General features: G+C 51.1%; 1 protein-coding gene across 8 annotated transcripts in view; it reads left to right on the top strand.

The window, feature by feature from the left end:
* The first annotated feature begins 462 nt into the window (after positions 1–462).
* The window catches only part of DNM2 (dynamin 2), a 111,435-nt gene continuing 84,901 nt past the window's right edge, over positions 463–26,996 (top strand). For 3 of the 8 annotated variants that reach the window (XM_007995257.3, XM_007995252.3, XM_007995251.3), the window contains exon 1: positions 463–829. In XM_007995257.3, coding sequence (XP_007993448.2) covers positions 669–829 — 161 coding nt within the window. In that variant the 5' untranslated portion in view covers positions 463–668. The remainder of the gene's footprint in view (positions 830–26,996) is intronic. The other 5 variants (XM_007995256.3, XM_007995250.3, XM_007995255.3 and 2 more) reach the window with 3 other exon arrangements.

Below are 26,996 nucleotides of genomic sequence, written 5' to 3'. Positions count from 1 at the left end.
GAACGCGAGTTTTTCTGATTGACAGATATGGTTCTCAATCATAGTGAAGATTCCGATGTTACACCCCGCCCTCTTTTGCCTGGTTGGCTGGAGCAACAAAGTGATATTTATATGAACCAATGGGAAATTCTTAGGGAACTAGGTAGTAGCTCAATCTCTAACATCATTGGTCCACATTGTCGACTGGCACATCTGCCTGCCAATAAGATGGTGTAACCTCGCCAATGGGCGGAGCCAACGTGCATTTTTCTGAAACACCTCCTTCCTCTCTTGACAACTTGCTTTCTGCCGCTATTGGCTTTTGCACAACAGTGACGGTTCTTTTGTCCAATAAACCAGCAAGACGATCCTCAGGGGGAAGGTTTACTCAACCATTGGTTTGTGCCTCGTTTTTATTGACTAGTGTGCCCGAGTGGCGGCGTAGCAGGCCAATCGCGTGCGGCGCGAGTGATTTGGACGCAGCCCTGGGACCGGGGCGGGAGGTCGCTTGGGTCGGGTGTAGCCTGAGAACCGGATGAGGCGGCGACCGTGAGGCCGATCCGGGAGCGGGCGTCTTGCCGAGGCCCGGGCGGGCGGGGAGCAACGGCTACAGACGCCGCGGGGCCAGGTCGTTGAGGGTCGGCGGCGGCGGGGAGCGCAGGGCGCTCGGGCCGGGGGCCGCCGGCGCCATGGGCAACCGCGGGATGGAAGAGCTGATCCCGCTGGTCAACAAGCTGCAGGACGCCTTCAGCTCCATCGGCCAGAGCTGCCACCTGGACCTGCCGCAGATCGCTGTGGTGGGCGGCCAGAGCGCCGGCAAGAGCTCGGTGCTGGAGAACTTCGTGGGCCGGTGAGCGGGCGCGGCAGGGATCGCGGGCGGGCGGCGGCCTAGGGCGCGGAGGGCGGACCGGGAATGGCGCTCCCTGCGCCGCCGGCGTAACTGCGGCGCTTGCGTGCCGGCGGCGGGGAACCGGACGGGGTCGGAGAGGCGGGCCCTGTGGGACGCCCTGGGCAGAGGACTCGCTGCAGGGGCTCGGGAGCCGGCCTGGGCCCCAGGGGCGGCGTTATGGGCCGGGGGGCCGTAGGACCGGAGGTGTGCTGGAATCCTGCGGTCCATCTGGTCCCAGCTTTCGTGGGTGAACTCTGCCGTCTGGTTGCCCGTGGGTCTGGGGTAGATCCCTCTTCTGCTCTTTCGGTCTGTTTATCAGAGGTGAAACCGGCCATCTAGATATCTATTGGGGCGACCCCTGCGGTCTGGCTGGCTTGTTCTTGTATCTGGAGCTGCCCCCGCCATCTGGTTGGCTGTCTCTCTGTCCTGGGCAAGCTTCCCTGCCACAACCATTTGGTTGTCCATCTGTCCAGTCCCACCTGGCAGCCCCCTGCTGTCTGGCTAGCTGTAAAGGGTGACCTCTGCTGTCTGGCCGCCCATCCGTGCCCCTCACAGACTTTAACACTGAGCAGTCCCTCTGTTGGGTGACACCAGCTGGCCTCCACTGTCTGACTGGCTAGCTGACTCCTAGGGGACCCTGTTTGATTCTCTCAGGCTGACTCTTAGAGCTTAGTCCCTGCCTAGCGCTGGCTCCTCTTTTCCGTCATTCTTCTGTCTGTCTGGCCATCTCCTGTTCTGCACATGACTACCCCGAGCGTCTGGCCCAACGCCTCTGGAAGTGGGTAGCAGGAGGGTAGAGGGGAGAACAGAGCTGAAGGATGAGGTTTGAACCCTACTTCCCCTCTCAGCTGGAAGGAGGACCCTGGGGGTACCTTACTTCAGGATTCCTTTCAGGGTGCTAGAGCACAGGGGCCCGCCTCCCAGCTACAGCCTGCCAATTGGGGGCCCTCCTTTGGAGCCTGGGAAGGGGCTTCTTGCGTGACCAGGCCTCAGTGGCTAGCCCTGGGATGTAGCCTTCTCTGGACAGCCCTGAGAAGCCGCGGTGTGCCCATCTGTCCAGTGGGCAGACTCCACTCTCTGGGCTGTTTCCAGGATTCAGGAAGCAAATGAATGAGAACAGCCCGTGCAGCCACCTCTCCCTCCCACCAACCCCTCTTGCCTTTCTTGTCTCCCAGATGGGCGGCCACTTCTCCATTCCAGGAACTACTCATTTGTAGTGGTGTGGCTGCCAAATGATAACATCCTCCTCCTGTCATTATTGTCATTGTTATTGTTTTTATCAGTGTCAAGGGATAATGTTTTTCTTGATTCAATATCTTGAATCCCAAGTAAGGAGTGGGGTGGAGGCTGTGTTATCATCCCCACCTTAGCTGAGCTGGGAGGCTTAGAAGGGACTGTGTTCACCCAAGGCCACCAGGCTGGCGTAAAGCCTTGTGTCTGCTATCCCAGAGCCTTGGGGCTTTCCTCCCAGCAGCACGAATTTCCTCCTTTGCTACCTTGTCTCTGGCGCATTGCCTTCTGTCTACCACAGTGTTTGCAAAGCTCTGTCTCTTTCACATGCCTTGTGACCTTGCACAGGTTGTCTTGGCTTCTCTAAGTCTTGGTTGACACTCCTAAACAAGTTTTTTTTTTTTTTTTTTGAGACAGAGTCTCGCTCTGTCATCTAGTCTGGAGTGCAGTGGTGCAATCTTGGCTCACTGCAACCTCTGCCTCCCGGGTTCAGGCGATTCTCCTGCCTCAGCCTCCCGAGTAGCTGGGATTACAGGCGTCCACTACCATGCCCAACTAATTTTTGTATTTTTAGTAGAGACGGGGTTTCACCATGTTGGCCAGGCTGGTCTCGAACTCCTTACCTCAAGTGATCCTCTCGCCTTGGCCTCCCAAAGTGCTGGGATTACAGGCGTGAGCCACCAAGTCGGGCCCCAGGAGTTCAAGACCAGCCTGGGTAACATGACAAGACGCCATTCTACAAAAAATAAAACAAGTAGCCAGGTAGGGTAGTAGTCCCACACCTGTAGTCCGAGCAACTCACGAGGCTGGCCCTGGGAGGATTGCTTGAGCCCAGGATGTCCAGACTGCGGTGAGCTGTGATCACACCATTACCCTCCAGCCTGGGTGACAGAACCAGATCCTGTTTCAAAAAAAAGAAAAGAAAAGGAAGTGCTTACCTAATGCAGTGCCTGGCACATAGTAGGTCTACATGGATAGGGCTGTTGTTGTTTATCTGGCTGGTTCCTTTGCTATCAGTGACAAAAGCTAACCAGAATGAAAGTACTTTCATGTTACACACTTAAACCTTATGAGGGCGGCGTAAAAAAGGCTTTTCTTTGGATATGAGGGGCTCAAACAAGGCTTTTTTTTTTTTTTTGGTAAGAGATAGGGTCTCTCTTTGTTGCCGAGCTTGGAGTGGAGGGGTGCAGTCCTAGCTCACTGCAGCCTCGAACTCCTGGGCTCAAGCGATCCTCCCGCCTCTGCCTCTAAAAGCACTAGGGTTATAGGTGTGAACCATTGCGCCGAGCCTGGATTTTCTAAGGATGTGGTCCGAGTGGGAACAGCCCAGTTAGTTCAGTCCTGTAGTTGGAGGTCCAGATCACTGGCTCTGGCGGCCAAGGCCTGCCTGCTGGGTCTTTTGTTTTACCTGCGTAGCTTTTGTTTTAATAAGATTTTCCAATGTCAGATTTCTAGTCAATATCTGGATTTCTTGTGGTGCTGAGACACTCAGATCTATAGAGTTTAGAGTTGTGGTGCACAGGCTGTGGGTCTAAGGCCTGGTTCCACCACGTTTGGCTGTGCGACTCGGCCACGTGGATTTGGTGTTCTGGGCCTCAGATTCCTTTTCCATAAGCTGAGGGTGGTAACTGGTACCCCGGGGCCTGGATGGGTGATGCGTGTTGAGGACACGGGTCTTATAGGCATGGTTGCTGTTGTTGTAATCAGTATTCCCTGGCCTTGCTGAGCCTTTGAACTTTGTGGCACTAATGACTTCGATTTCAGAAGCAGCAGTCACTGTCCCATAAGTCTAAGAGTGGCCACTCCAGCTGCCACAGTCCCCACTATTTCCTAGCACTTACCCAGGCCTAGTTCGTATTTGCTTGGAGCCTCCTGACCCTAGAACCTTTGAGTTTGAGACCCCTGGCTTGTCTGTCCTGCACCAGCAGATAGAACTTTCACCCTAAGGAGAAAGGAGGGCATGCTCCCTCTTGACCCTTGTCATTTAGCCTCAGGGGCTGGCCAGAGGGAAGGCCTCAGTCAGGCATTCCCCCACCCGAGCCTCCCGAGTAGCTAGGACTACAGTCACGAGCCACCACACCTGAGCCAGAGAAGGGCAGGAAGAGGCCGAGGCCTCCAGCTCCAATTGCACAGGATGGGCCTGGTCCTGTGAGGTTTAGCTCTGCGAGCCTTGGTTTCCTCAGCTAGGAATAGGGCTGCTGACAGATCTGATTGATCTGTTTCAACTCATAGGGCAGGTAAAGTCACCTGGTGCCAGTCATTGCATACCTGTGAAACCTTGGGCAGGGGACTCAGTCCCTCCACTTTTTTTTTATTTTTTGAGATAGGGTCTTACACCATCGCCCAGGGTAGAGTGCAGTGGCACGATCTCTGCTCACTGCAGCCTTGACCTCCTGGGCTCAAGCGATTCTCCTAACTCCCAGCCTCCTAAGTAGCTGGGACTACAGGCATGTGCCACCACGCTTGGCTGATTTTTCATTTTTTGTAGATACAGGGCCTTGCTGTGTTGCCCAGGCTGGTCTTGACCTCCTGGCCTCAAAATGAGCCTCCTGCATCAGTCTCCCAAGGTGCTGGCATTACAGGTGTGAGCCACTGTGCCCAATCTCCCCTTTGTTAAAATACAAGTTATAATAGCACTTCTTTCCCTTTCTTTCTTTTCTTTTTTTTTTTTTGAGACAGAGTCTGGCTTTGCCGCCCAGGCTGGAGTGCAGTGGTGCAATCTCAGCTCACTGCAATCTCACCTCCTGAGTTCAAGCTATTCTCCTGCCTCAGCCTCCTGAGTAGCTGGGACTACAGTCACGAGCCACCGCACCTAGCTAATTTTTATTTTTTTATTTTTTTGAGATGGAGTTTCACTCTTGTTGCCCAGGCTGGAGTGCAATGGCACGATCTTGGCTTACCGTAACCTCCCCTCCCAGTTTCAAGCCATTCTCCTGCCTCAGCCTCCTGAGTAGCTGGGATTACAGGCATGCGCCACCACACCTGACTAATTTTGTATTTTTAGTACAGGTGGGGTTTTTCCATGTTGGTCAGGCTGGTCTCGAACTCCCGACCTCAGGTGATCTACCTGCCTTGGTCTGCCAAAGTGCTAAGATTACAGGCGTGAGCCACCGCGCCCTACTAATTTTTGGGTTTGTTTTTTTTTTTTGAGATGGAGTCTCGCTCTGTTCCCCAGGCTGGAGTGCAGTGGTGCGATCTCCGTTCACTGCAAACTCCGCCTCCCGGGTTCACGTCATTCTCCTGCCTCAGCCTCCTGAGTAGCTGGGACTACAGGCGCCTGCCACTGCGCCCAGATAATTTTTTTTTGTATTTTTAGTAGAGACGAGGTTTCACCGTGGTCTCGATCTCCTGACCTTGTGATCTGCCCGCCTTGGCCTCCCAAAGTGCTGGGATTATAGGCGTGAGCCACCGCGTCTGGCCTTTTTTTTTTTTGAGACTGAGTCTTGCTCTGTTGCCCAGGCTGGAGTGCAATGGCACGATCTCGGCTCACTGCAAGCTCCGCCTCCTGGGTTCGTGCCATTCTCCTGCCTCAGCTTCCCAAGTGGCTGGGACTACCTGCCACCACACCCAGCTAATTTTTTGTATTTTTTGTAGAGACGGGGTTTCACCATGTTAGCCAGGATGGTCTCGATCTCCTGACCTCGTGATCTGCCCACCTCGGCCTCCCAAAGTGCTGGGATTACAGGCGTGAGCCACTGCGCCCGGCCAATTTTTGTATTTTTGATAGGGGTGAGGTTTCCCCATGTTGGCCAGGCTGGTCCGAAACTCCTGACCTCAAGTGATCTTCCTGCCTTGGCCTCCCAAGTTGTTGGGACTACAGGCGTTAAGCCACAGCGCCCAGCTCCCTCTTCTTTAAAATACAAGTTACAATAGCACTTCTTTCCCTTTCCTGAATAGGGATAAAGTGAGACAGTTTGGAGTGCTTGGCATAGAAGAAAGAAGTGCTTAAAACGTTAGGTGTTGTTTCTTCATTGAAAAATGTTTCCTGAGCACTTTTGCTGTGTGCCTGGACATGGCCCTGAGCAAGTTACCAGAACTCCTGCCCTGGAGGAGCTGGCCTTTCAGCAGGAAGCAGATAAAGGAGAAACATGGGCCGCTCAGTGGCTGAGGCCCACAATCTCAGCTCTTTGGGATCCAGGTGGGAGGATCACTTGAGCCCAGTCGTTGGAGACCAGCCTGGGCAACATAGTAAGACCACGTCTCTACAAAAAATAAAAAACATTAGCTGGGCATGGTGACACCTGTAGGCCCAGCTACTCAGGAGGCTGAGGCCAGCGGATGGCTTGAGCCTGGGATTTCAAGGCTGCAGTGAGCTCTGATCACGCTACTGTCTTCCAGCCTGGGCAAAAGAACGAGACCTCGTCTCAAAAAAAAAAAAAAAAAAAAAATTGCTGGGTGCGGTGGCTCATGCCTGTAATCCCAGCACTTTGGGAGGCTGAGGCGGGAGGATCACAAGGTCAGAAGATCGAGACCATCCTGGCTAACATGGTGAAACCCCGTCTCTACTAAAAATACAAAAAAATTAGCTGGGCGTGGTGGCGGGCACGTGTAGTCCCAGCTACTCGGGAGGCTGAGGCAGGAGAATGGAGTGAACCTGGGAGGTGGAGCTTGCAGTGAGCCGAGATCTGGCCACTGCACTCCAGCCTGGGCAACACAGCAAGACTCCGTCTCAAAAAAAAAAAAAAAGGTCGGGCGCGGTGGCTCACACCTGTAATCCCAGTACTTTGGGAGGCTGAGGCGGGCAGATCACGAGGTCAGGAGATCAAGACCATCCTGGTGAACACAGTGAAACCCCGTCTCTACTAAAAAAAGACAAAAAAATTAGCCGGGTGTGGTGGCGGGTGCCTGTAGTCCCAGCTACTCCGGAAGCTGAGGCAGGAGAATAGCGTGAACTCAGGAGGCGGAGCTTGCAGTGAGCCGAGATCGCGCCACTGCACTCCAGCCTGGGCAACAGAGTGAGACTCCGTCTCAAAAAAAAAAAAAAAAAAAAAAAAGGAGAAACATGGTTGAAGGTGATAAGTATGATTCAGGGAGCAGGATGAGGGAGAGACCACAGTTGGAGGGGGTACATTTTATTTTATTTTATTTTATTATTATTTTTGAGACAGAGTCCCGCTCTGTCTGTCAGGCTGGAGTGCAGTGGTGCGATCTCGGCTCACTGCAAGCTCTGCCTCCCGGGTTCACGCCATTCTCCTGCCTCAGCCTCCTGAGTAGCTGGGACTACAGGCACCCACCACCATGCCCAGCTAATTTTTTTGTATTTTTAGTAGAGACGGGGTTTCACTGTGTTAGCCAGGATGGTCTCCATCTCCTGACCTCGTGATCCACCCGCCTCGGCCTCCCAAAGTGTTGGGATACAGGTGTGAGCCGCCGTGCCCTGCTGAAAAAATATTTTTGTGATTAGCAGGGTGCGGTGGCTCACGCCTGTGGTCCCAGCTACTCAGGAGACTCAGGTGAGAGGATCACTTGAGCCTAGGAGTTGGAGGCTGCAGTGAGCCATGATTATGCCACTGTACTCCAGTCTGGGGGACAGAGCAAGAGAAAAGAAATCTACAACTGTCATCAGAGTCCTGATCCCAGATAAAAGGAGACAAGAGCCAACCCGCGAGATCACAAATGCTGCCTGTTTCACAACGATTTGCTGTGTGATTCTCAGTCCACTCCCAGGAGGCAGAGACCACCACGTTCCCATTTTCCACATGAGGAAACTGAGGCCCAGAGAAGTGAGGTCACTCTTTTGGTGTGTGGCAGCACCAAGCCTTGCATATTCCCGAAGATGCCCCTGGACTGTACCAATTCCAGCAGGCCCAGCACTGCAGACCACCCTGACCGAGCCTTGCATGGTCCTTTTTTCTTTTTTCTTTTTCGAGACAGAGTCTCACTCTGTCCCCCAGGCTGGAGCGCAATGGCGTGATCTCCGCTTACTGCAAACTCTGCCTCCTGGGTTCAAGTGATTCTCCTGCCTCAGCCTCCCAAGTAGCTGGGACTAAAGGCATGCGCCACCACACCCGGCTAATTTTTGTATTTTTAGTAGAGATGGGGATTCACTATGTTGGCCAGGCTGGTCTCCAACTCCCAGCCTTGTGGTCTGCCTGCCTCAGCCTCCCAAAATGCTGGGATTACAGGTGTGAGCCACCGCGCCCAGCCATGTGTGGCCTTTTCAAGAAGCAATTTGTCTTTACCCAGAAGGAAAGTCACTGGAAACAGAAGACGTCATTTCCAGGTGACTCTAAACTAATAAGATCCTTTAAAGCGACAAATCAGCCCAAGGAGCACATCACGTGCCCCTCCATCTGTTAGGGACAGGAGCCAACAGGCATGCGATGTGCACAGGTGCGGCACCCACTAAGGCACAGGCAGTGTCCCCGCAGCTCGTCCACATCTCCCTGGAGGGACACATCACCAAAGGCCAAATAAAAACGCAGCTGGAAATGCTAGTATCCCCGGCATAGCTGCTGCTTATTAAAAGAAAAATGGCATGGGGTGCCTACATGCCTTTGGAGTCTGCTCACTGAGAAAATTGAGTTAAAGCTGGAAATCCAAGGAGAGAGCCCTCCGCTTGACCAGGTCCAGAGGGACAGTAGCAGCACTACCAGCTTTCCTTCCCTCTGCTCAGACAGCCTCCCTTGCCCCCAGTGTTGCTAGAGTCCTGGTTCCACCCTAATACCTCCCAGATCTGATCTCCCTCCACTGGCTGCTAAACTGGCCTCCGGGCATCCTCCCACATCAGGACCTTTGCACTGGATTCTCTTCCCCAGTCTCCAGGGGTTGCTTCGTTGCCTCCTTCAAGGCTCTGCTCAAATGTCACCAATTTCCCTATTTAAAATGTACCCCCTCTGGCCAGGCGCGGTGGCTCACGCCTGTAATCCCAGCACTTTGGGAGGCCGAGGCGGGCGGATCACGAAGTCAGAAGATCGAGACCATCCTGGCCAACATGGTGGAACCCTGTCACTACTAAAACTCCAAAAATTGGGCCGGGTGCGGTGGCTCAAGCCTGTAATCCCAGCACTTTGGGAGGCGGAGACGGGTGGATCACGAGGTCAGGAGATCGAGACCATCCTGGCTAACACGGTGAAACCCCGTCTCTACTAAATATTACAAAAAACTAGCCGGGCGAGGTGGCGGGTGCCTGTAGTCCCAGCTACTCGGGAGGCTGAGGCAGGAGAATGGCGTGAACCCGGGAGGCAGAGCTTGCAGTGAGCCGAGATCTGGCCACTGCACTCCAGCCTGGGCGACAGAGCAAGACTCCGTCTCAAAAAAAAAAAAAAAAAAACTCCAAAAATTAGCAAGGCGTGGTGGCGCTCACTTGTAGTCCCAGCTGCTCGGGAGGCTGAGGCAGGATAATCGCTTGAACCCAGGAGGCGGAGGTTGCAGTGAGCCGAAATCGCGCCACTGCACTCCAGCTTGGAGATAGAGTGAGACTCTGTCTCAAAAAAAAAAAAAAGAAAAAATTTGTTTTTGTTTTGCAGAGACAGGGTCTTAATTTGTTGCTCAATCTGGTGTCAAACTACTGGGCCCAAGCAATCCTCCCGCCTTGTCCTCCCAAAGTGGTGGGATTACAGGTGTGAGCCACCGAACCTGGCCTTAGTTTCTTTTTCCTTAAAGAGAAGGAACTCATCATTACTGTGTTGATATAAATGGAGCGCCTATCAGTGCAGGCAGTGTTCTAGCTCTGGGGATACAGCCAGGACCAGGACACGCAGGCATGCCCTGTTCCCCAGATCCTGAAATATCGACCAGAGGTTGTTCCTGGTTCCTTTCTAAGTAGGAATCATGGCTGCAAACAAATAATTGGCTGTGAGAGTTATGTACACCCATTCTGTGTATGGTGGTGAGAAATTGGGAGAAAAAATGCCCAGCATCGGATGACTTGAGGTCAGGAGTCCGAGACCAGCCTGGCCAACATGGTGAAACCTCATCTCTACTAAGAATACAAAAATTAGCCGGGGGTGGTGGCAGGCACCTGTAATCCCAGCTATTCGGGAGACTGAGGCAGGAGAATTGCTTGAACCTGGGGGACGGACGTTGCAGTGAGCCGAGATTGCGCCGCTGCACTCCAGCCTGGGCAACAGAGCGAGACTGTCTCAAAAAAAAAAAAAAAAAGCCCAATGATAGAGGATTTGGCCAGATAAGCCGACTATCAACTCGCTACTCAGAGGGATCTAGAAGAATCTTTAGTGACCCAGAAAGCTGCACAAGACCTGTTAGGTACCAGATGAAATGGGCTGTGGGATCCTGTCTTGTTTAAAACAATTGTTTGTATTTGCTCAGTGAAAAGACCGGAAAGACATACTCTGCCCTAACCCCACGTGTGAATTGTCTCCCCATGTGATTCTTGGTCTGTTTTTGCTGGTTTGGGGATTAGGTTTATAATCAGGAAGACAGATTTCCCCAAAGCTTCGCTCTAGGCTGTCCAAGTGCTTTCTCAGAGCTACTTATTGAGGGATAACGGCCCTTGATAGGTTCATAACATTGAAATCCCCTGGTAATAACTTGGATTGTTTCTGGTTGAGGACGGAAGATGGCCTTGGGGACAGTTCTAGATTTAGAGAGGAGGTTTTCTTTTCTTTTTTTTTCCCCTTTCTCTTTTCTTTTCTTTTCTTTTCAAGACGGGGTCTCACTCTGTTGCCTCTGTTGGCTGAAATACAGTGGCTTGATCATAGCTCACAGCAACCTCAACTTCCCGGGCTCAAGTGATCTTCCCACTTCAACCTCCCAAGTAGCTGGGACCATAGATGTGCGCCACTGCCCCCAGCTAATTTTAATAAATTCTTTGTAGAGGTGGGGTCTCGTTACATTTTGCCCAGGCTAGTCTCAAACCCCTGGGCTCAAGTGATTCTCCTGCCTCAGCTTCCCAAAGTGCTGGGATTACAGGCATGAGCCATGGCACCCGGCCTAGATTAGATTTAGAGTTTTCAGAGTTGGCTTAGGGAGTAGAGGCTGGCCTTTGAATGGAACCCTGTCTCGCTCTCGCGCTCTCTCAGCATTTGTATTTGGCTCAGAGCCACATCTGGCAAACTTCTGCCCGATTTGAATGAAAATGCTGAAATTATAGGCTCCTCGACTGCTGAAAAAAAGTGAGAACATCATGTAAACCGTAATTTACTGGGGTTGCCAACTACATGCTGTAATTAAGCCCTTATTGTGTTAAAGCTTTGGAAAAATCCAAGCCAATAATGAGATATTTATAGGGCATTAGCTACAATCTGAATAAAGGGAAAATGTGGTCCTGCGTCTGAAGCAGGATGGCAGAGAGAGGAAAGGCGCCTGTTTCCGGGTGCATTTTGGGTTTCTGTGAATGTTGGTAACTAGGTCCCTGCTGGGTGGTGGGAAATTTTCCCCTGTGGCGTCACCCGTAGCTTGAACCAGGAGCTGGATGACTATTTCAGTTTCATCTGCTGCTGGACATTTAAGAGCCAATGTTTATGGAGAATCACCATGTGCTACATGTGCAAAATCTGACCATTGTCCTCTCTGCCCAGGGGTGGCGGCTGCTGCTCTTAGCATCCCTTGCTTTATAGGTAGAGAAACTGAGGCCAGAGAGGGAGACTGGCCTGAAGTCACACAGTGGGGAGGACACAGGAGCTGGAAATTGAACTGGATGTGGGTCCTCTAGAGCCAAACATCTGGGGCCTCAGGGGTGGGAAGGTGTGGGCCTGGCTCTTGAGAGCAGGGCTATGGTGAACACCATGGCATTTGTATCTGAGGGCTGGGCTGAGATTACAGAGGGAGCAAGCAACTTGTGGCTTTGGGGATGCATCGAGGTTGTTGGTTGTGTGTCCAACCGGCATGTGGTAAGCAGCAACCACTCTACACCAGTTGATGGGAACCAACAGGGACTGGTACGGACAGGACAGGTGAACAGTTAAATGAGCAAGAACATTCTGGGGCAGGCACAGGGGCTCACGCCTGTAATCCCAGCACTTTGGGAGGCCAAGGCGGGCAGATCACTTGAAGCCAGGAGTCTGAGACCAGCCTGACCAGCATGGCGAAACCCCATCCCTACCAAAAATACAAAAAGTAGCTGAGCAGGGTGGTACGTGTCCCAGCTACTTAGCAGGCTGAGGTGGGAGGATCTCCTGAGCCCAGGAATTCATGGTCACATTGAGCTATGATTGCATCACTGCGCTCCAGCCTGGGTAATAGCAAGACCTGGTGTCAAAAAAAAAAAAAAAAAAAAAAAAGCTGTACGTGGTGGCTTACACCTGTAATCCCAACACTTTGGAAGGCTGAGGTGGGAGTTTGAGACCAGCCTGGCCAACATGATGAAACCCCGTCTCTACTAAAAATACAAAAAATTAGCCGAGCGTGGTGGCGGGCGCCTGTAATGCCAGCTACTCAGGAGGCTGAGGTAGGAGAATCTCTTGAACCCGGGAGGCAGAGCTTGCAGTGAGCCGAGATCACGCCACTGCCCTCCAGCCTGGGCAACAAGAGCGAAGCTCCATCTCAAAAAAAACAAAAACAAAAATATTCTGAAGAGTGAGAAGCGGTTTGCCCTGTACTGCATTGGGTGGGGGAATGACGGTAGGGGGCTGCTTCACGTGGGGCTTTTGGGATGGGTATCCTGCAGTGGAATAGCCCTGCCAGGACTTGGGGGAACACCATCGAAGGGCAGGGAAACAGCAGGTGCAGAGGCCCGACCAGCTGAGTGCCCACTGCAGACTGCAAAGGACCAGTAGGCACATGAGAGTTAGGACACTGCCCGTGGAATGCCGACTTTTCTAAATTTGAATTACACAAGTAGAGCGTGGAGACAGTGTTCTTGGGAAAAGGGAAACCATTACAGGTGAGGAAGAGCACACTGCCCAGCCCGTCCCTTCCTCCAGCTCCTCCTGGGAGCACCATGGTCACTTCAGGGTATATCTAGCCAGACCCCTCTGGTGCTTCTGTACTTAGGTACCTGCTGGTACTTACAGAGAATACGTGGCACTATTATGGGTGGTGCTTTTTTTTTTTTTGAAACAGGTCTTACTCTGTCACCCAGGCTGGAGTGCAATGGCACAGTCATAGCTCACTGCCTCAACATCCTGGGTTCAAGCCATCCTCCTGCCTCAGGCTCCTGAGTACCTGGGACAACAACCACATGCCACCATGCCCAACTAATGTTTATAATATTTTGTACAGATGGGGTTTCTTTATGTTGCCAAGGCTGGTCTCAAACTCCTGGGCTCATGCAATCCTTTCACGTTGGCCCCCCCAAAGTGCTGGGATTGCAGACATGAACCACTTCACCCAGCCATGTGCATATATTTGTTGAATGAAAGTAGCTAAAGATCGGAAGTGGTGACCCACGCCTGTAACCCCAGCACTATGGGAGGCTGAGGCAACATGGCTTGAGCTCAGGAGTTTGAACCAGCCTGGGCAACTTGATGAGACCTCGTCTCTACCAAAAATACAAAAATTAGCGGGCGTGGTAGTATATGCCTGTACTCCCAGCTACTCGGAAGGCCGAGGTGCGAGGATCCCTTGAGCTGGGGTCTACTCGGAAGGCCGAGGTGCGAGGATCCCTTGAGCTGGGGTAGCGGTGGAAGTTGCAGTGAGCCCAGATTGCGCCATTGTACTCCGGCGTGGGTGACGGAGCAAGACCCTGTCTGAAAAAATATATATATATAGCTAAAAACCAGAATTGAGTGAATTTCAGTGCACAGTCACGGAGGGGCTAGGCAGAGGACAGCCCTGGGTCTTGGTTTTGGAGACTCATAGCCTGCCTGGGGATGCCGGGACCCTGAAGCAAGGACATCTTCCTTTGGAGGAGGGTGGCAACTGGAGATTTGCTCCGTCTTTACAAAGAGTAATAACAGTAATAGGCTGAGACCCTGAGGCTGGGCAGCGTGGGTGTCTCTCTGGGTTGGCTTTGAGGGCTGTAAGGTGGGGCCAGCAGCGTCCCTTCCAGGGTGTAAGGCCCTGTATGGTAACCCGCGGGGTGCCCCCTCTGACTTTTGCTTCCTGCCTGGCTGCTCAGTGACCCTGGCAGGGGCAAGCACCACTGCTCTTTCTGTTACAAGAGACCTCCTTTGGATAAATCTGAACCCACTCCCACTGCAGACATATGGGGCGGTACACAAGAGGCCAGCAGCGCTGTCCCAGGCCCTGGTGACACCGCCACGCCCAGACGAAGGAGGAGCGCCCTGTGACACACTTTCGCAGTGATGAGAGCCTTTTAGGGCTGCGATCCTGGCGGGCCAGTCAAGCGGGCAGGAGCAGCCCCAGCCAGGGTGACCCCGCCTGCCGGGTGATACGCCCTGGCACAACCAGGCCAGCCCTGGGGGAAGCCCCCAGGGCGGATCAGGGAGGGACACAGCTGTCCTGGCCATGAGACCTCTGTCTTTTGTACGGATACACAGGGTCCTTCTAGAGGGTCGCAGCCTCCACCCCCGGGAGGCCTCCCAGCTGACTGCGCAGCCAGGATCCTGCAGCCACCAGGACACTGCCTTTCCAGGCTCTTTTCTTTTTTTCTTTTTTTTCTTTTTTTTGAGACGGATTCTTGCCGTGTTGCCCAGGCTGGAGTACAATGGTATGATCTCAGCTCACTGCAACCTCCACCTCCCGGGTTCAAGTGATTCTTCTGCCTCAGCCTCCTGAGTAGCTGGGATTACAGGTGTGCATCACCACGCCTGGCTAATTTTTTGTATTTTTAGTAGAGACGGGGTTTCACCATGTTAGCCAGGCTGGTCTCGAACTCCTGGCCTCAGGTGATCCACATGCCTCGGCCTCCCAAAGTGCTGGGATTACAGGCGTGAGCCACCGTGCCTGGCCCCCAGGTTGTTCTTTTCTACATCAACATCAGGGGACAGTGACTGAGAGAGGCCACAAGCCACTGGCTCAGCTTGAGGAAGACTTCCTGTGGTTTGGGTTGATGTATCTCTCTTTCTTGCAACACTGAGTTCCCCGTCGTCTGGGCGGAAGCCAGTCAGACGGAAGCCCAGCGTCTGCAGTGCCTGCCCTTGTGGCCTGACACAGGGTGCTGGGAAGCTCAGGGCAGGCTGCTTTCTGAGGTGGGAAGGCCCCACCTGGAATGTGTTCCCAGCACTGGGTGAAAATTGATGCACAGCCTTGATTTTTTTTTTTTTTTTTTTGAGACAGAGTTTCACTCTTGTTGCCCAGGCTGGAGTGCAATGGTGCAATCTCGGCTCACTGCAATCTCCATCTCCTGGGTTCAAGCGATTCTCCTGCCTCAACCTCCCGAGTAGCTAGGATTATAGGTGTGCACCACCACGCCTGGCTAATTTTTTGTATTTTTAGTAGAGACGGGTTTTCACCATAGCCAGGCTGGTCTTGAACTCCTGACCTCAGGTGATCCACCCGCCTCAGCCTCCCAGAGTGCTGGGATTACAGGCATGAGCCACCACACCCGGCCTGCACCAGCTTGATTTTTAAACTCTTTTCTGTTAAAGGAGTTATTCAACTGTTTACTCGTTAAAAAAACAAAAAAAACAACAAAAACAAAAAACAGTTCACCCTGTCTGGAATTGCACAAAGTAAGGCTGTCCTTTGCATGGGAACAACCTCTAGCAGTGTATGGCTCTTGCCAGATTTTTTTTTTTTTTTTAAATATTTGTAGGTGTGACTACCCCCTACTCATCCAACCAGTGAGCTTGTAAGTCTAGAAACAAACACTCCCGCTCCACAGTCCAAAGTCTCAACAGAATGTGACTGTCTTGCACCAAGTCCCTGCTATATTTAGTGCCTCCAAGGGTGTTTGGCTTTTGTTTTCTGTTTTTTTTTTTTTTTTTTTTTTTTTGAGACCAAGTCTTGCTCTTGTCCTCCAAGCTGGAGTGCAATGGCGCGATCTCGGCTCACTGCAACCTCGCCTCCTGGGTTCAAGCGATTCTCCTGCCTCAGCCTCCCGAGCAGCTGGAATTACAGGCATCTATACCATGCCTGGCTAATTTTTTTTATTTTTAGTAGAGATGGGGTTTCACCATGTTGGCCAGGCTAGTCTTGAACTCCTGACCTTGAGTGATTTGCCTGCCTTGGCCTCCCCAAGTGCTGGGATTACAGGTGTGAGCCACCACGCCTGGGCTGTTTTGTTTTTAATGAACATTTTATTTTGGAATAATTTTTTTTTTTTAGGGGTCCCACTCTTTCACCCAGGTTGGAGTGCAGTGGCGTGATGTCGGCTCACTGCAACCTCCCCATCCCAGGCTCAAACGATCCTCCCGCCACAGCCTCCCAAGTAGCTGGGACCACAGGTGTGCACCACCATGGCCTGCTAATTTTTTGTATTTTCGGTAGAGACAGGGTTTTGCCATGTTGCCCAGTTGGTCTTGAACTCCTGAGCTCAGGTAATCTGCCTGCCTCAACCTCTCAACGTGCTGGGATTGTAAGCACGAGCCACAACGCCCTGCCTAGAAATAATTTTAGATTTAGAGAAGATAAATAAGTTTCAAATTTAGAGAAAGTACAAAGGTAATACAGAGAGCTCCTGTACATCCTTCATCAGTGTTGTCTAATTTTACATTTCTTACAACCAAGAAATTAACCTAGCTACTCAGGAGGCTGAGGCGGGGGGATTGCTTGAGTCCAGGAGTTAAAGCTCAGCCTGGGCAACCTACCCTCTTCTCTAAAAATAAATGAATGAAGCCGGACATGGTGGCTCATGCGTGTAATCCCAGCACTCTGGGAGGCCGAGGCAGGTGGATCACTTGAGGTCAGGAGTTCAAGACCAGCCTGGCCAACATAGCGAAATCCCATCTCTACTAAAAATACAAAAAATTAGCCAGGTGTGGTGGCATGTGCCTGTAGTCCCAGCTATTTGGGAGGCTGAGGCAGGAGAATCGCTTAAACCCAGGAGGTGGAGGCTACAGTGAGCTGAGATCATGCCACTCTACTTCAGCCTGGGCAACAAAACGGGACTCCATCTTAAAAAAAAAAAAAAAAATGAACAAATGAAATTAACCTTGGTATACTACTATTAAGTGAGGCCTGGCCAGATGTGGTGGCTCACGCCTGTAATCCCAGCACTTTGGGAGGCCAAGGTGGGCAGAGGACTTGAGGCCAAGAGTTTGAGACCAGCCTAACCAGCATATCAAAACCCCATATCTACAAAAAATTGTCTAAGTGTGGTCCTATACACCTGTAGTCCCAGTCACTCGGGAGGCTGAGGTAGGAGAATTGCTTGAATCTGAGAGGCCGAGGTTGCAGTGAGCCGAGATCAAGCCCCTGCACTCCAGCTTGGGTGACAAAGTGGGACACTGTCTCAAAAAAAGAAAAAAAGGAAAGCGAGGCCAGGTACAGTGGCTCACACCTGTAATCCCAGCACTTTGGGAGGCTGGATTGCTTGAGCCCAGGAGTTTTAGACCAGCCTAGGCAATATGGTGAGACTTTATGTGTCAAAAAAAAAAAAAAAAAAATTTTGCTTGGCCTTGTGGTGCTCGCCTGGAGTCCCAGCTTCTCTGGAGGCTGAGGCAGGAGGATCACTTGAGCCCTGGAGGTCAAGGCTGCAGTGAGTGATGGCTGTGCCATTGCACACCAGCCTGGGCAACAGAGCCAGACCTTGTCTCAAAAAACAAACAAACAAAAACAAAACAAAACAAAACAAAAAACCCAAAGCCAGAATATATAGATTTCTTCAATTTTTCTCATATGAGACTAATTAAAAAAAAAATTTTTTTATCGAGATGGGGGTCTTGCTCTCTGGAAGTATATATAGTGAGAAATTTTATTTTTCAAAGAAAATGGGCTGGGCGTGGTGGCTCACACCTGTAATCCCAGCACTTTGGAAAGCCAAGGCTGGCGGATCACAAGGTCAGGAGATCGAGACCACGGTGAAACCCCGTCTCTACTAAAAATACAAAAAATTAGCCGGGCGCGGTGGCGGGCGCCTGTAGTCCCAGCTACTCAGGAGGCTGAGGCAGGAGAATGGCGTAAACCCGGGAGGCGGAGCTTGCAGTGAGCCGAGATCACTCCACTGCACTCCAGCCCGGGCTACAGAGCAAGACTCCGTCTCAAAAAAAAAAAAAACAACCAAAAAAAAAAAAAACAAAGAAAATGACCCCTTTTCCTGTCTTAGGACCCGACATTACATGTAGTTGTCAGATCTCCTTAAGCCTTTTTCTGGTCTGGGAAGCAACTCAGCCCTTCCTTGTTTTTTATGACTTCGATAGGTCATGGAATGTCCCTCAATGAGGGCTTATCTGGTGTTTCCTTATGGTTAGCGTGGGGTTGTGAGTTTTGGGGAAGAAGGTCATTGGTGAGGTGCCTCTCTCTTCTGTGAATCTTATCAGGAGTATATGATACCAAGACTGATAAATTATTGACAGTGATAACTGGTGATGCTGACCTTGATCTCTTGGCTGAGGTAGGCTTGCTAGGTTTCCCCACTGGATAGTTACTAGTTTTCTTATTTTCATACTCTATCCTTTGGGATCATGGAGAATTTTATTTTTATTTTTATTTTTTGGAGGTAGTCTCGCTCTGTCATCTAGGCTGGAGTGCAGTGGTGTGATCTTGGCTCACCGCAACCTCCACCTTCCGGGTTCAAGCAATTCTCCTGCCTCAGCTTCCTGAGCAGCTAAGACTACAAGCGCCCACTACAACGCCCGGCTAATTGTTTTTTTTCTTTTTTAAGAGATGGGATCTCGCTGTGTTGCTCAGGCTAGTCTCAAACTCCTGGGCTGATGTAATAATCCTCTTGCCTCTGGCTGCCAAAGTGCTGGGATTACAGGTATGAACCACTATGCCTGGCCTTTTCTGGCACTATTGAAAAGACCATCCCTTCTCCCTAAAGTTGCTTTTGTCTGGAATTAGTTGGCCATATTTGTCCATCCTGAACTGTCTATTCTCTGACGTTGATGTATGGCTCTGTCCTTTGGCCAAAACCACATTTCTTTCTTTTTAAATAGAGATGGGGGCTGGGCACAGTGGCTCACGCCTATAATCCTAACACTTTGGGATGTGGAGGCAGGTGGATCGCTTGAGGTCAGGAGTTTGAAACCAGCCTGGCCAACATGGGGAAACTCCGTCTCTACTAAAAATACAAAAAAATTTAGCTGGGCATGGTGGCGGGTGCCTGTAATCCCAGCTACTTGGGAGGCTGAGGCAGAAGAATCACTTGAACCCGGGAGGCGGAGGTTGCAGTGAGCCAAGATCGTGCTGTTGCACTCCAGCCTGGGTGACAGAGTGAGACTCTGTCTCAAAAAGAAAAAAAAGAAAAAGAAAAAAAAAATAGAGATGGGGTGTCACAATGTTGCCTAGGCTGGTTTCAAACTCCTGGGCTTGTGATGCTCCTGCCTCAGCCTTCCACAGTGCTAGCGTTAGAGGTGTGAGCCACCACACCCACTCATTTCTTTATTGCTGGAGCTTTATAGTAAGACTTTAAATCAGGCCATGTGAGTCCTCTTTGTTCTTGTTTCTCAAAATTGTTTGGTCTAGTCTAGTTCCTTTGCCTCCACATATATATTTTAGAATCAGCTTGTTGATTTCATAGAAAAGATCATTGTGTATCAGTATGTGAAAAGCTGCGGTATTAGTTCTTTTTCTTTTTTTTTAAACAAAGTCCCTCTCTGGCACCCAGGCTGGTGTGTAAGTGGTATTGGGATGACAGGCGTGAGCCACCGCGCCCGGCTGGTATTAGTTTTTATAACTGTGTATTATTCCATCCACCGTCACTACTCCCCCAGGACCCGCACAGTTTCTGCCTCCTCAGTCTTGCACCTTTAACCTTGTCCTCACCCCCAGGCTGTTCTCCCTACAGTGGGCAGAGGGAGCCTGTTAAGAATATCCTTCCTAGCTGGGCACCAAAGCTTATGCTGTAATCCCAGCACTTTGGCAGGCTGAGGTGGAAGGATCCCTTGAGCCCAGGAGTACGAGACCAGCCTGGGCAACATAGTGAGACCTCCATCTCTACAAAACATTTAAAAATTAGCCAGGCACAGCCGGGTGCAGTAGCTCACGCCTGTAATCCCAGCACTTTGGGAGGCCGAGGTGGGTGGATCACAAGGTCAGGAGTTCGAGACCCGCCTGACCAACATGGTGAAACCCCGTTTTTACTAATAATACAAAAAATTAGCCGGCGTGGTGGCACGCGCCTGTAATCCCAGCCACTCAGGAGGCTGAGGCAGGACAATCACTGGAACCCAGGAGGCAGAGGTTGCAGTGAGTTGAAATTGTGCCACCGCACTCCATCCTGGGCGACAGAGCGAGACTCTGTCTCAAAAAAAAAAAAAAATTTGGCCAGGCATGGTGGTGTATACTTATAGTCCCAGCTACTCAGGAGGCTGAGGTGGGAGGATTGCTTGAGCCCAGTAATTTGAGGCTGGAGTGAGCTGTGATCCTGTCACTGCACTCCAGCCTGGGAGACAGAGGGAGACCCTATATCCTTCCTCTACTTGGAATTCTCCCTGGCCCTCAGTTCCCTCAGGGTAAAAATGAAGTCCTCCCTGAGGCTCCATGATGTTCTCAAGCAGGTGAGGCGCTGTCCCACCTCAGGGCCTTTTCACATGCTGCTTCCACTGCCTACACTGCCCTTCCCCCAAGATAACCCTATGGCTCATTTCATCAGCACTCTAAGGCCTTGCTTAAAAGCCTGCTTCTCAAAAGGCTCTCTCCCTGGCCACTCTGCTCAAACGCCCCACCCTGTTCTCTCTGTCCCCTTCCCCTGCTTAATTTTTCTTGGAACCACTTGTCATTCCTGTCATTGTTCCACCTATTTGTTTGGTTTCTTTTTTTTTTTTTTTTTTGAGCTGGAGTCTTGCTGTGTCTCCCAGGCTGGAGTGGAGTGGCGATCTCGGCTCACTGCAACCTCCGCTTTCCGGGTTCAAGCGATTCTCCTGTCTCAGCCTCCCAAGTAGCTGGGATTACAGGTGCACGTCAACATGACCATATATTTTTGTATTTTTAGTAGAGACAAGGTTTCACTATGTTGGCCAGGATGATCTCGAACTCCTGACCTCAGGTGATCTGCCAGCCTTGGCCTCCCAAAGTGCTGGGATTACAGGTGTGAGCCACCATGCCCAGCCTATTTGTCTGATTTCTTGTTCTGTCTCCCCCGACTGGAAGGGGAGTGCCTGATGGTAGGGCCATGCCCCTGGCTGTGGCCCAGTCGCTTGCACAGTGCCTGTCATGGGATAGGTGATTGGGACACCCATCTCCCTCTCTGGATACACTCATTGATGTACTTGTCAATCACTGAGCAGGACTCACTCAGCAATATCTGCTGAGCCTGCTCTGTGCCAGGCTCTGACCTCAGCTGCCACCCATCTGGAGTCAGACAGGCCTGGTTGCCACCAAGAGGAGTTAGGCCCAGCAGAGGAGATAAGCATTAGTCTCACACAACAGAAAGAAGTAGGCCGGGCACAGTGGCTCATGCCTGTAATCCCAGCACTTTGGGAGGCCGAGGTGGGTGGATCACCTGAGGTTGGGAGGTGGAGGTTGCAGTGAGCCAAGATCACGCCACTGTACTCCAGCTTGGGTGACAGAGTGAGACTCCATCTCAAAATAAATAAATAAATAAATAGGAAGTGGAGACTTTCATTAAGATCAGGATCAGAGGGCACGAGGTGGCAGGGCATGGTGGTTCACACCTGTAGTCCCAGCACTTTGGGAGACTGAGGTCAGAGGATTGCTTGAGCCCAGGAATTTGATACCAGCCTGGGCAATACAGTGAGACCTCATATTGACAAAAACAGACAAAACAAAACCAAGAAACCAGGGGAGGCAGGGCTACAGGAGGGCGGAATGAGGACTGGCCACAGTTGGAGGCCGGGCCCTTCCTTGGGATGCCAGCAGTTGTTACTCTTTAGGAAGGACCTGGCCCGGTGTGGGGGCTTACGCCTGTGATCCCAGCACTTTGGGAGGCTGAAGCAGGTGGATCACCTGAGGTCAGGAGTTCAGGACCATCCTGGCCAACGTGGCAAAACCCCATCTCTACTAAAAATACAAAAAAAGTTAGCTGGGCATGGTGGTGGGTGCCTGTAATTTCAGCTACTTGGGAGGCTGAGGCAGGAGAATTGCCTGAATCTAGGAGGCGGAGGTTGCTGTGAGCTGAGATTGCCCCATTGCACTCCAGCCTGGGCAACAAGAGCAAAACTCCATCGCGGGGGGAAAAAAAAAGAAAAAAAAGGCTGGGCGCAGTGGCTCATGCCTGTAATCCTAGCACTTTGGGAGGCTGAGGCAGGCGGATCACAAGGTCAAGAGATCAAGACCATCTTGGCTAACACAGCGAAACCTCGTCTCCACTAAAAATACAAAAAATTAGTCGGGCATAGTGGCGGGCACCTGTAGTCCCAGTTATTCGGGAGGCTGAGGCAGGAGAATGGTGTGAACCTGCGAGGCGGAGCTTGCAGTGAGTGAGCCGAGATTGTGCCACTGCACTCCAGCCTGGGAGACAGAGCAAGACTCTGTCTCAAAAAAAAAAAAAAAAAAAAAAAAAAAGAAGGACCTGTTCCCTTGTTCTTCCATGGGGACATGGGGAGCTCCTATACTGTTTTATTTTCCTGAAATATTTTTACTGAAATATAATTCACATACCATAATACCTAATCCTTTTGAAATATACTATTCAGTGGATTTTAATGTATTCACAGTTGTGTAACCAGCACCACTATCGGATTTCAGAGCACTTTCATTTCCCCTAAACCCATACCTATGAAGCAGTTCTTCCCTCCCCCAGCTCCTGGAAGCCACTCTTGTCCTTTTTGTCTGTGTGTTTGCCAATTTTGGATATTTCCTAGAAATGGAATCTTACAGTACGTGGCCTTTTGTGTGTGGCTTTGTTTATTTAGCATGATGTTTTCAAGATTCATCCGTGCTGGCCGGTTGCAGTGGCTCACGCCTGTCATCCCAGCACTTTGGGAGGCTGAGGCAGGCAGATCACTTGAGGCCAGGCATTGGAGACCAGCCTGCCCAACATGGTGAAACCCCTTCTCTACTAAAAATACAAAAATTAGCTGAGTGTTGTGGCACATGCCTGTAATCCCAGCTGCCCTGGGTGGCTGAGGCATGAGAATCTCTTGAACCTGGGAGAAAGGTTGCAGTGAGCCGAGATCACTCCACTGCACTCCAGCCTGGGCAACAGAATGAGACTCTCTCAAAAAAAAAAAAAGAAAAGAAAAAAAAAAAAATCACCAACGAAGCCACCTGGGCCTGGGCTTTTCTTTGTGGGACGTTTTTTGAATGCTAATTGAATTTCTGATATGTCAATTGAGATTTTCTATGTCTTCTTGACTCAGTTTCAGTAATTTGGGTCTTTCTAGGAATTTGTTCATTTCAGCTAGGGTGTATTTAATTTGTTGGAATAGTATTCCCTTATCATCTTTGTTATTTCTGTAAGATTGGTAGTGATGTCCCCTCTTGATTCCTGTTTTTCATAATTTGAGTCTTCTCTCTTTTTCTCCTGGTTAGTCTAGCTAAAGGTGTGTCAGTCACACCTGGTTGATTTAGTCAAAAAGCAAATTGTGGTGGTGTTAACTTCCTCTCTCCAGTTTTTTAGTCTCTATTTCTTCTCTAAGTATTTCCTTCTTTCCTCTTTGGATTTGGTTTACCCTCCTTTTCCAAGGTTCTTGAAGTGGAAGATTGTTGAAATCTGAAAGTATTTGAAATCTCTTTTTTTTTGAGACAGAGGCTTGCTCTGTCACCCAGGCTGGAGTGCAGTGGCGCGATCTCAGCTCACTGCAAGCTCTGCCTCCCGGGTTCACGCCATTCTCCTGCCTCAGCCTCCTCAGTAGCTGGGACTACAGGCGCCCGCCACCATGCTGGCTAATTTTTTTTGTATTTTTAGTAGAGACAGGGTTTCACCGTGTTAGCCAGGATCGTCTTAATATCCTGACCTTGTGATCCGCCTGTCTCAGCCTCCCAAAGTGCTGGGATTATAGGCGTGAGACACCGTGCTCGGCTCCTTTTTTTTTTTTTTTTTTTTTTTTTTTTTTTGAGATGGAGTCTTGCTCTTGTTGCCCAGGCTGGAGTGCAATGGCGTGATCTCGTCTCACTGCAACCTCCTCCACCTCCCAGGTTTAAGCGATTCTCCTGTCTCAGCCTCCTGAGTACCTGGGGTTACAGGCACGCACCACCATGCCTGGCTAATTCTGTGTATTTGTGAATTTCTCAAAATGTCTTTCTTGTATTCATTTCTCACTTCGTTTCACTGTGCTTGGAGGAACTACTTTGTATGATTTCAATCTCTTTAAAATTATTGAGTCATGTTTTATGGCTTGGCCTCGAATATGGTCTATCCTGGAGAATGTTCCATGTGCACATGATAAGAATGTGTATTTTACTCGGGTGGAGTGTTCTGTACACATCTGTCAGGTCTCGTTAGTTTCATATTTTCTATTTCCTTGTTATCTTTTATTTGGTTGTTCCATCCATTATTATTATTTTTCTCGCCTGATACCAATGCTGATATCCATCCATTATTGAAAGTGGGATATTGAAGTCTCCAACTTTCTTTTTTTTTTTTTTTGAGACACGGTCTTGCTCTGTCTCCCAGGTTGGGACATGGTGGCATGATCATAGCTCACTGTAGCTTCTGTCTCCTGGGCTCACATGATCCTCCCACCTCTGCCTCCTGAGAAGCTGGGACCACAGGCGTTCGCCACACCCGGCTAATTTTTGTATTTTTTTCTAGAGGCAGGGTATCGCTATATTGACCGGGCTGGCCTTGAACTCTTGAGCTCAAGTGATCCTCTCATCTTAGCCTCCCAAAGTGTTGGGATTACAGGCATGAGCCACTGTGCTCAGCCCCACATTGGCCAATATTTCTTTTGTCCTGTGCTTTTTCCCTTCTCCCTCCCTTCCTCTCTACCTTCCTCTTTTCCTTCCTCCTTCCCTCCCTTTTTCTTTTCCTTTCTTTTCTTTTCTTTCCTTTTCCCTTTTCCATTTTCCCTTTTTTTTCTTTTTTTTCTCTTTCCTCTCCCCTTTGTTTGTTTCTTTCTTTCTTTTTTCTTTTTTGTTGCCCAGGCTGGAATGCAGTAGCGTAATCTCGGCTCACGGCAAGCTCCGCCTCCCGGGTTCAAGCTCCGCCTCCCGGGTTCACCCCATTCTCCTGCCCCAGCCTCCTGACCGCTCCCCCTCTTTCTTTTCCTTCTCTGTTTTTTTCTTTCTTTGTTTTTGCTTGACTGCAGCATCATGAGAGAGTCCTGTGTTTGTTTTTTTTTGAGACGGAGTCTCGCCCTGTTGCCCAGGCTGGAGTGCAGTGGCGCGATCTCCACTCACTGCAAGCTCCGCCTCCCAGGTTCACGCCATTCTCCTGCCTCAGCCTCCCGTGTAGCTGGGACTACAGGCGCCTGCCACCGCGCCCGGCTAATTTTTGTATTTTTTGAGTAGAGATGGGGTTTCACCGTGTTAGCCAGGATGGTCTCGATCTCCTAACCTCGTGATTCGCCCGTCTCGGCCTCCCAAAGTGCTGGAGTTACAGGCGTGAGCCACCGCGCCCGGCTCCTGTGCTTTTTTATAGCTGCAAGTACTCCTGGGTCCAGCCTAGTCTCACTAACACCGATCACTCTCCCACTTGAATTTTTAGGTTATTTCTAGTTTTTCCCCTCCTGCCAGAGGCTTGGGGGTCCCCAGGCTTGCGTGTCTGCTGTGCTCAGGGTGGATACCCTGCAAGGGAGGGCCATGCTGCATCAGAAGCGGATTTAGAGTGATGTTGCCAGGCCCACCAGGAAAGGCTGTGCCAGGGCTCTTCGCTGGGGTGCCAAGAAGAAGGGTCCGTGCCTGTTGTGGTGCCAGGCATTGACATCCTTCCCTCCCACCCCCGTCACCCTCGTGAACTAGTCCTGTGGAATAGGGCCTTATGCGTGCTAGACCCTGGGTTTGTCCTGCTGACAACCCCATAGTGTGGGTGCTGTTATCCCCATTTCATAGAGAAACCGAGGGCTGGGAAGTGGCAGTCCTCATTCAGTTCCTGCCGTGAGCCTGTGGCTGAGCTGCCAGATTGCAGAGCCTTCACCCAGTGATCTTGCTCAGTTGTCCCTGTGAGGACGCTGAGCCTGGCCTTCCTGTCTCTGGAGTTCAGGGTTTCCTTTTCTTGTGTGCCCCTGGAAGTGCTGTGTGGTGACTGGGATGGTGCCTGGCAGATGGGGATTGGACGCGGGTTGGATTGGTGCCTCATTGGTCAGGAGGGCTGCTCTTAGCTGTGTGCCAATAGACTGGATGACTTAATCTCCCTAGCCTCAGTTTCCCCATCTACAAAACAGGGTTGGCCAGAGCCCTGTGAAGATGGAAGAAGGCCCTCCACCAAGCCTGGAGCTTGGTGCCGTGTCCTGGAGATGCTAGCTTGTCTGTCTGTCCTTCCTTCCTTCCTTCCTTCCTTCCTTCCTTCCTTCCTTCCCTCCTTCCCTCCTTCCCTCCTTCCCTCCTTCCCTCCTTCCCTCCTTCCTTCCTTCCTTCGTCTCCCTCTGTCACGCAGGTGTGGTGTAGTGGCTCAGTCTCTGCTGACTGCAGTCTCAACCTCCTGGGCTCAAGTGATCCTCCCACCTCAGCCTCTCAAGTAGCTGGGACCACAGGCGTGTGCCACCACACCCAGCTAATTTTTTGTAGAGATGAGGTTTCATCATGTTGCCCAGACTGGTCTTGAACTGCTGAGCTCAGGTGATCCGCCTGCCATGGCCTCCTAAAGTGCTAGAATTACAGGTGTGAGCCACCACCCCTGACCGTGATGCCAGCCTCTTTTGCTGTGCAGCAAGCATTTGCTGAACACCTGCTGTGTGCCAGATAGTGTACTGGAGGCAGGGCAGCGAATAAGACAGACGAGATCCCTGTCCTGTGGAGCTGATGCTCTAGCTGGGGCCCGAGGGGTAGGAAGGAAGCACAGGTGCTCGGCTGAGAAAAAACATCGTGCGGCCAGGCGCGGTGGCTCACACCTGTAATCCCAGCAGTTTGTGAGGTTGAGGCAGGCGAATCATCTGAGGCCATGAGTTGGAGACCAGCCTGGCGAAACCCCGTCTCTACTAAAAATACA

This window comes from Chlorocebus sabaeus, chromosome 6 (assembly GCF_047675955.1).
Source record: "Chlorocebus sabaeus isolate Y175 chromosome 6, mChlSab1.0.hap1, whole genome shotgun sequence".
In the NCBI taxonomy this organism is placed as follows: domain Eukaryota; kingdom Metazoa; phylum Chordata; class Mammalia; order Primates; family Cercopithecidae; genus Chlorocebus; species Chlorocebus sabaeus.
Note: the sequence above shows the minus strand (reverse complement) of the source record. Positions and strands in the feature narration are given on the sequence as shown.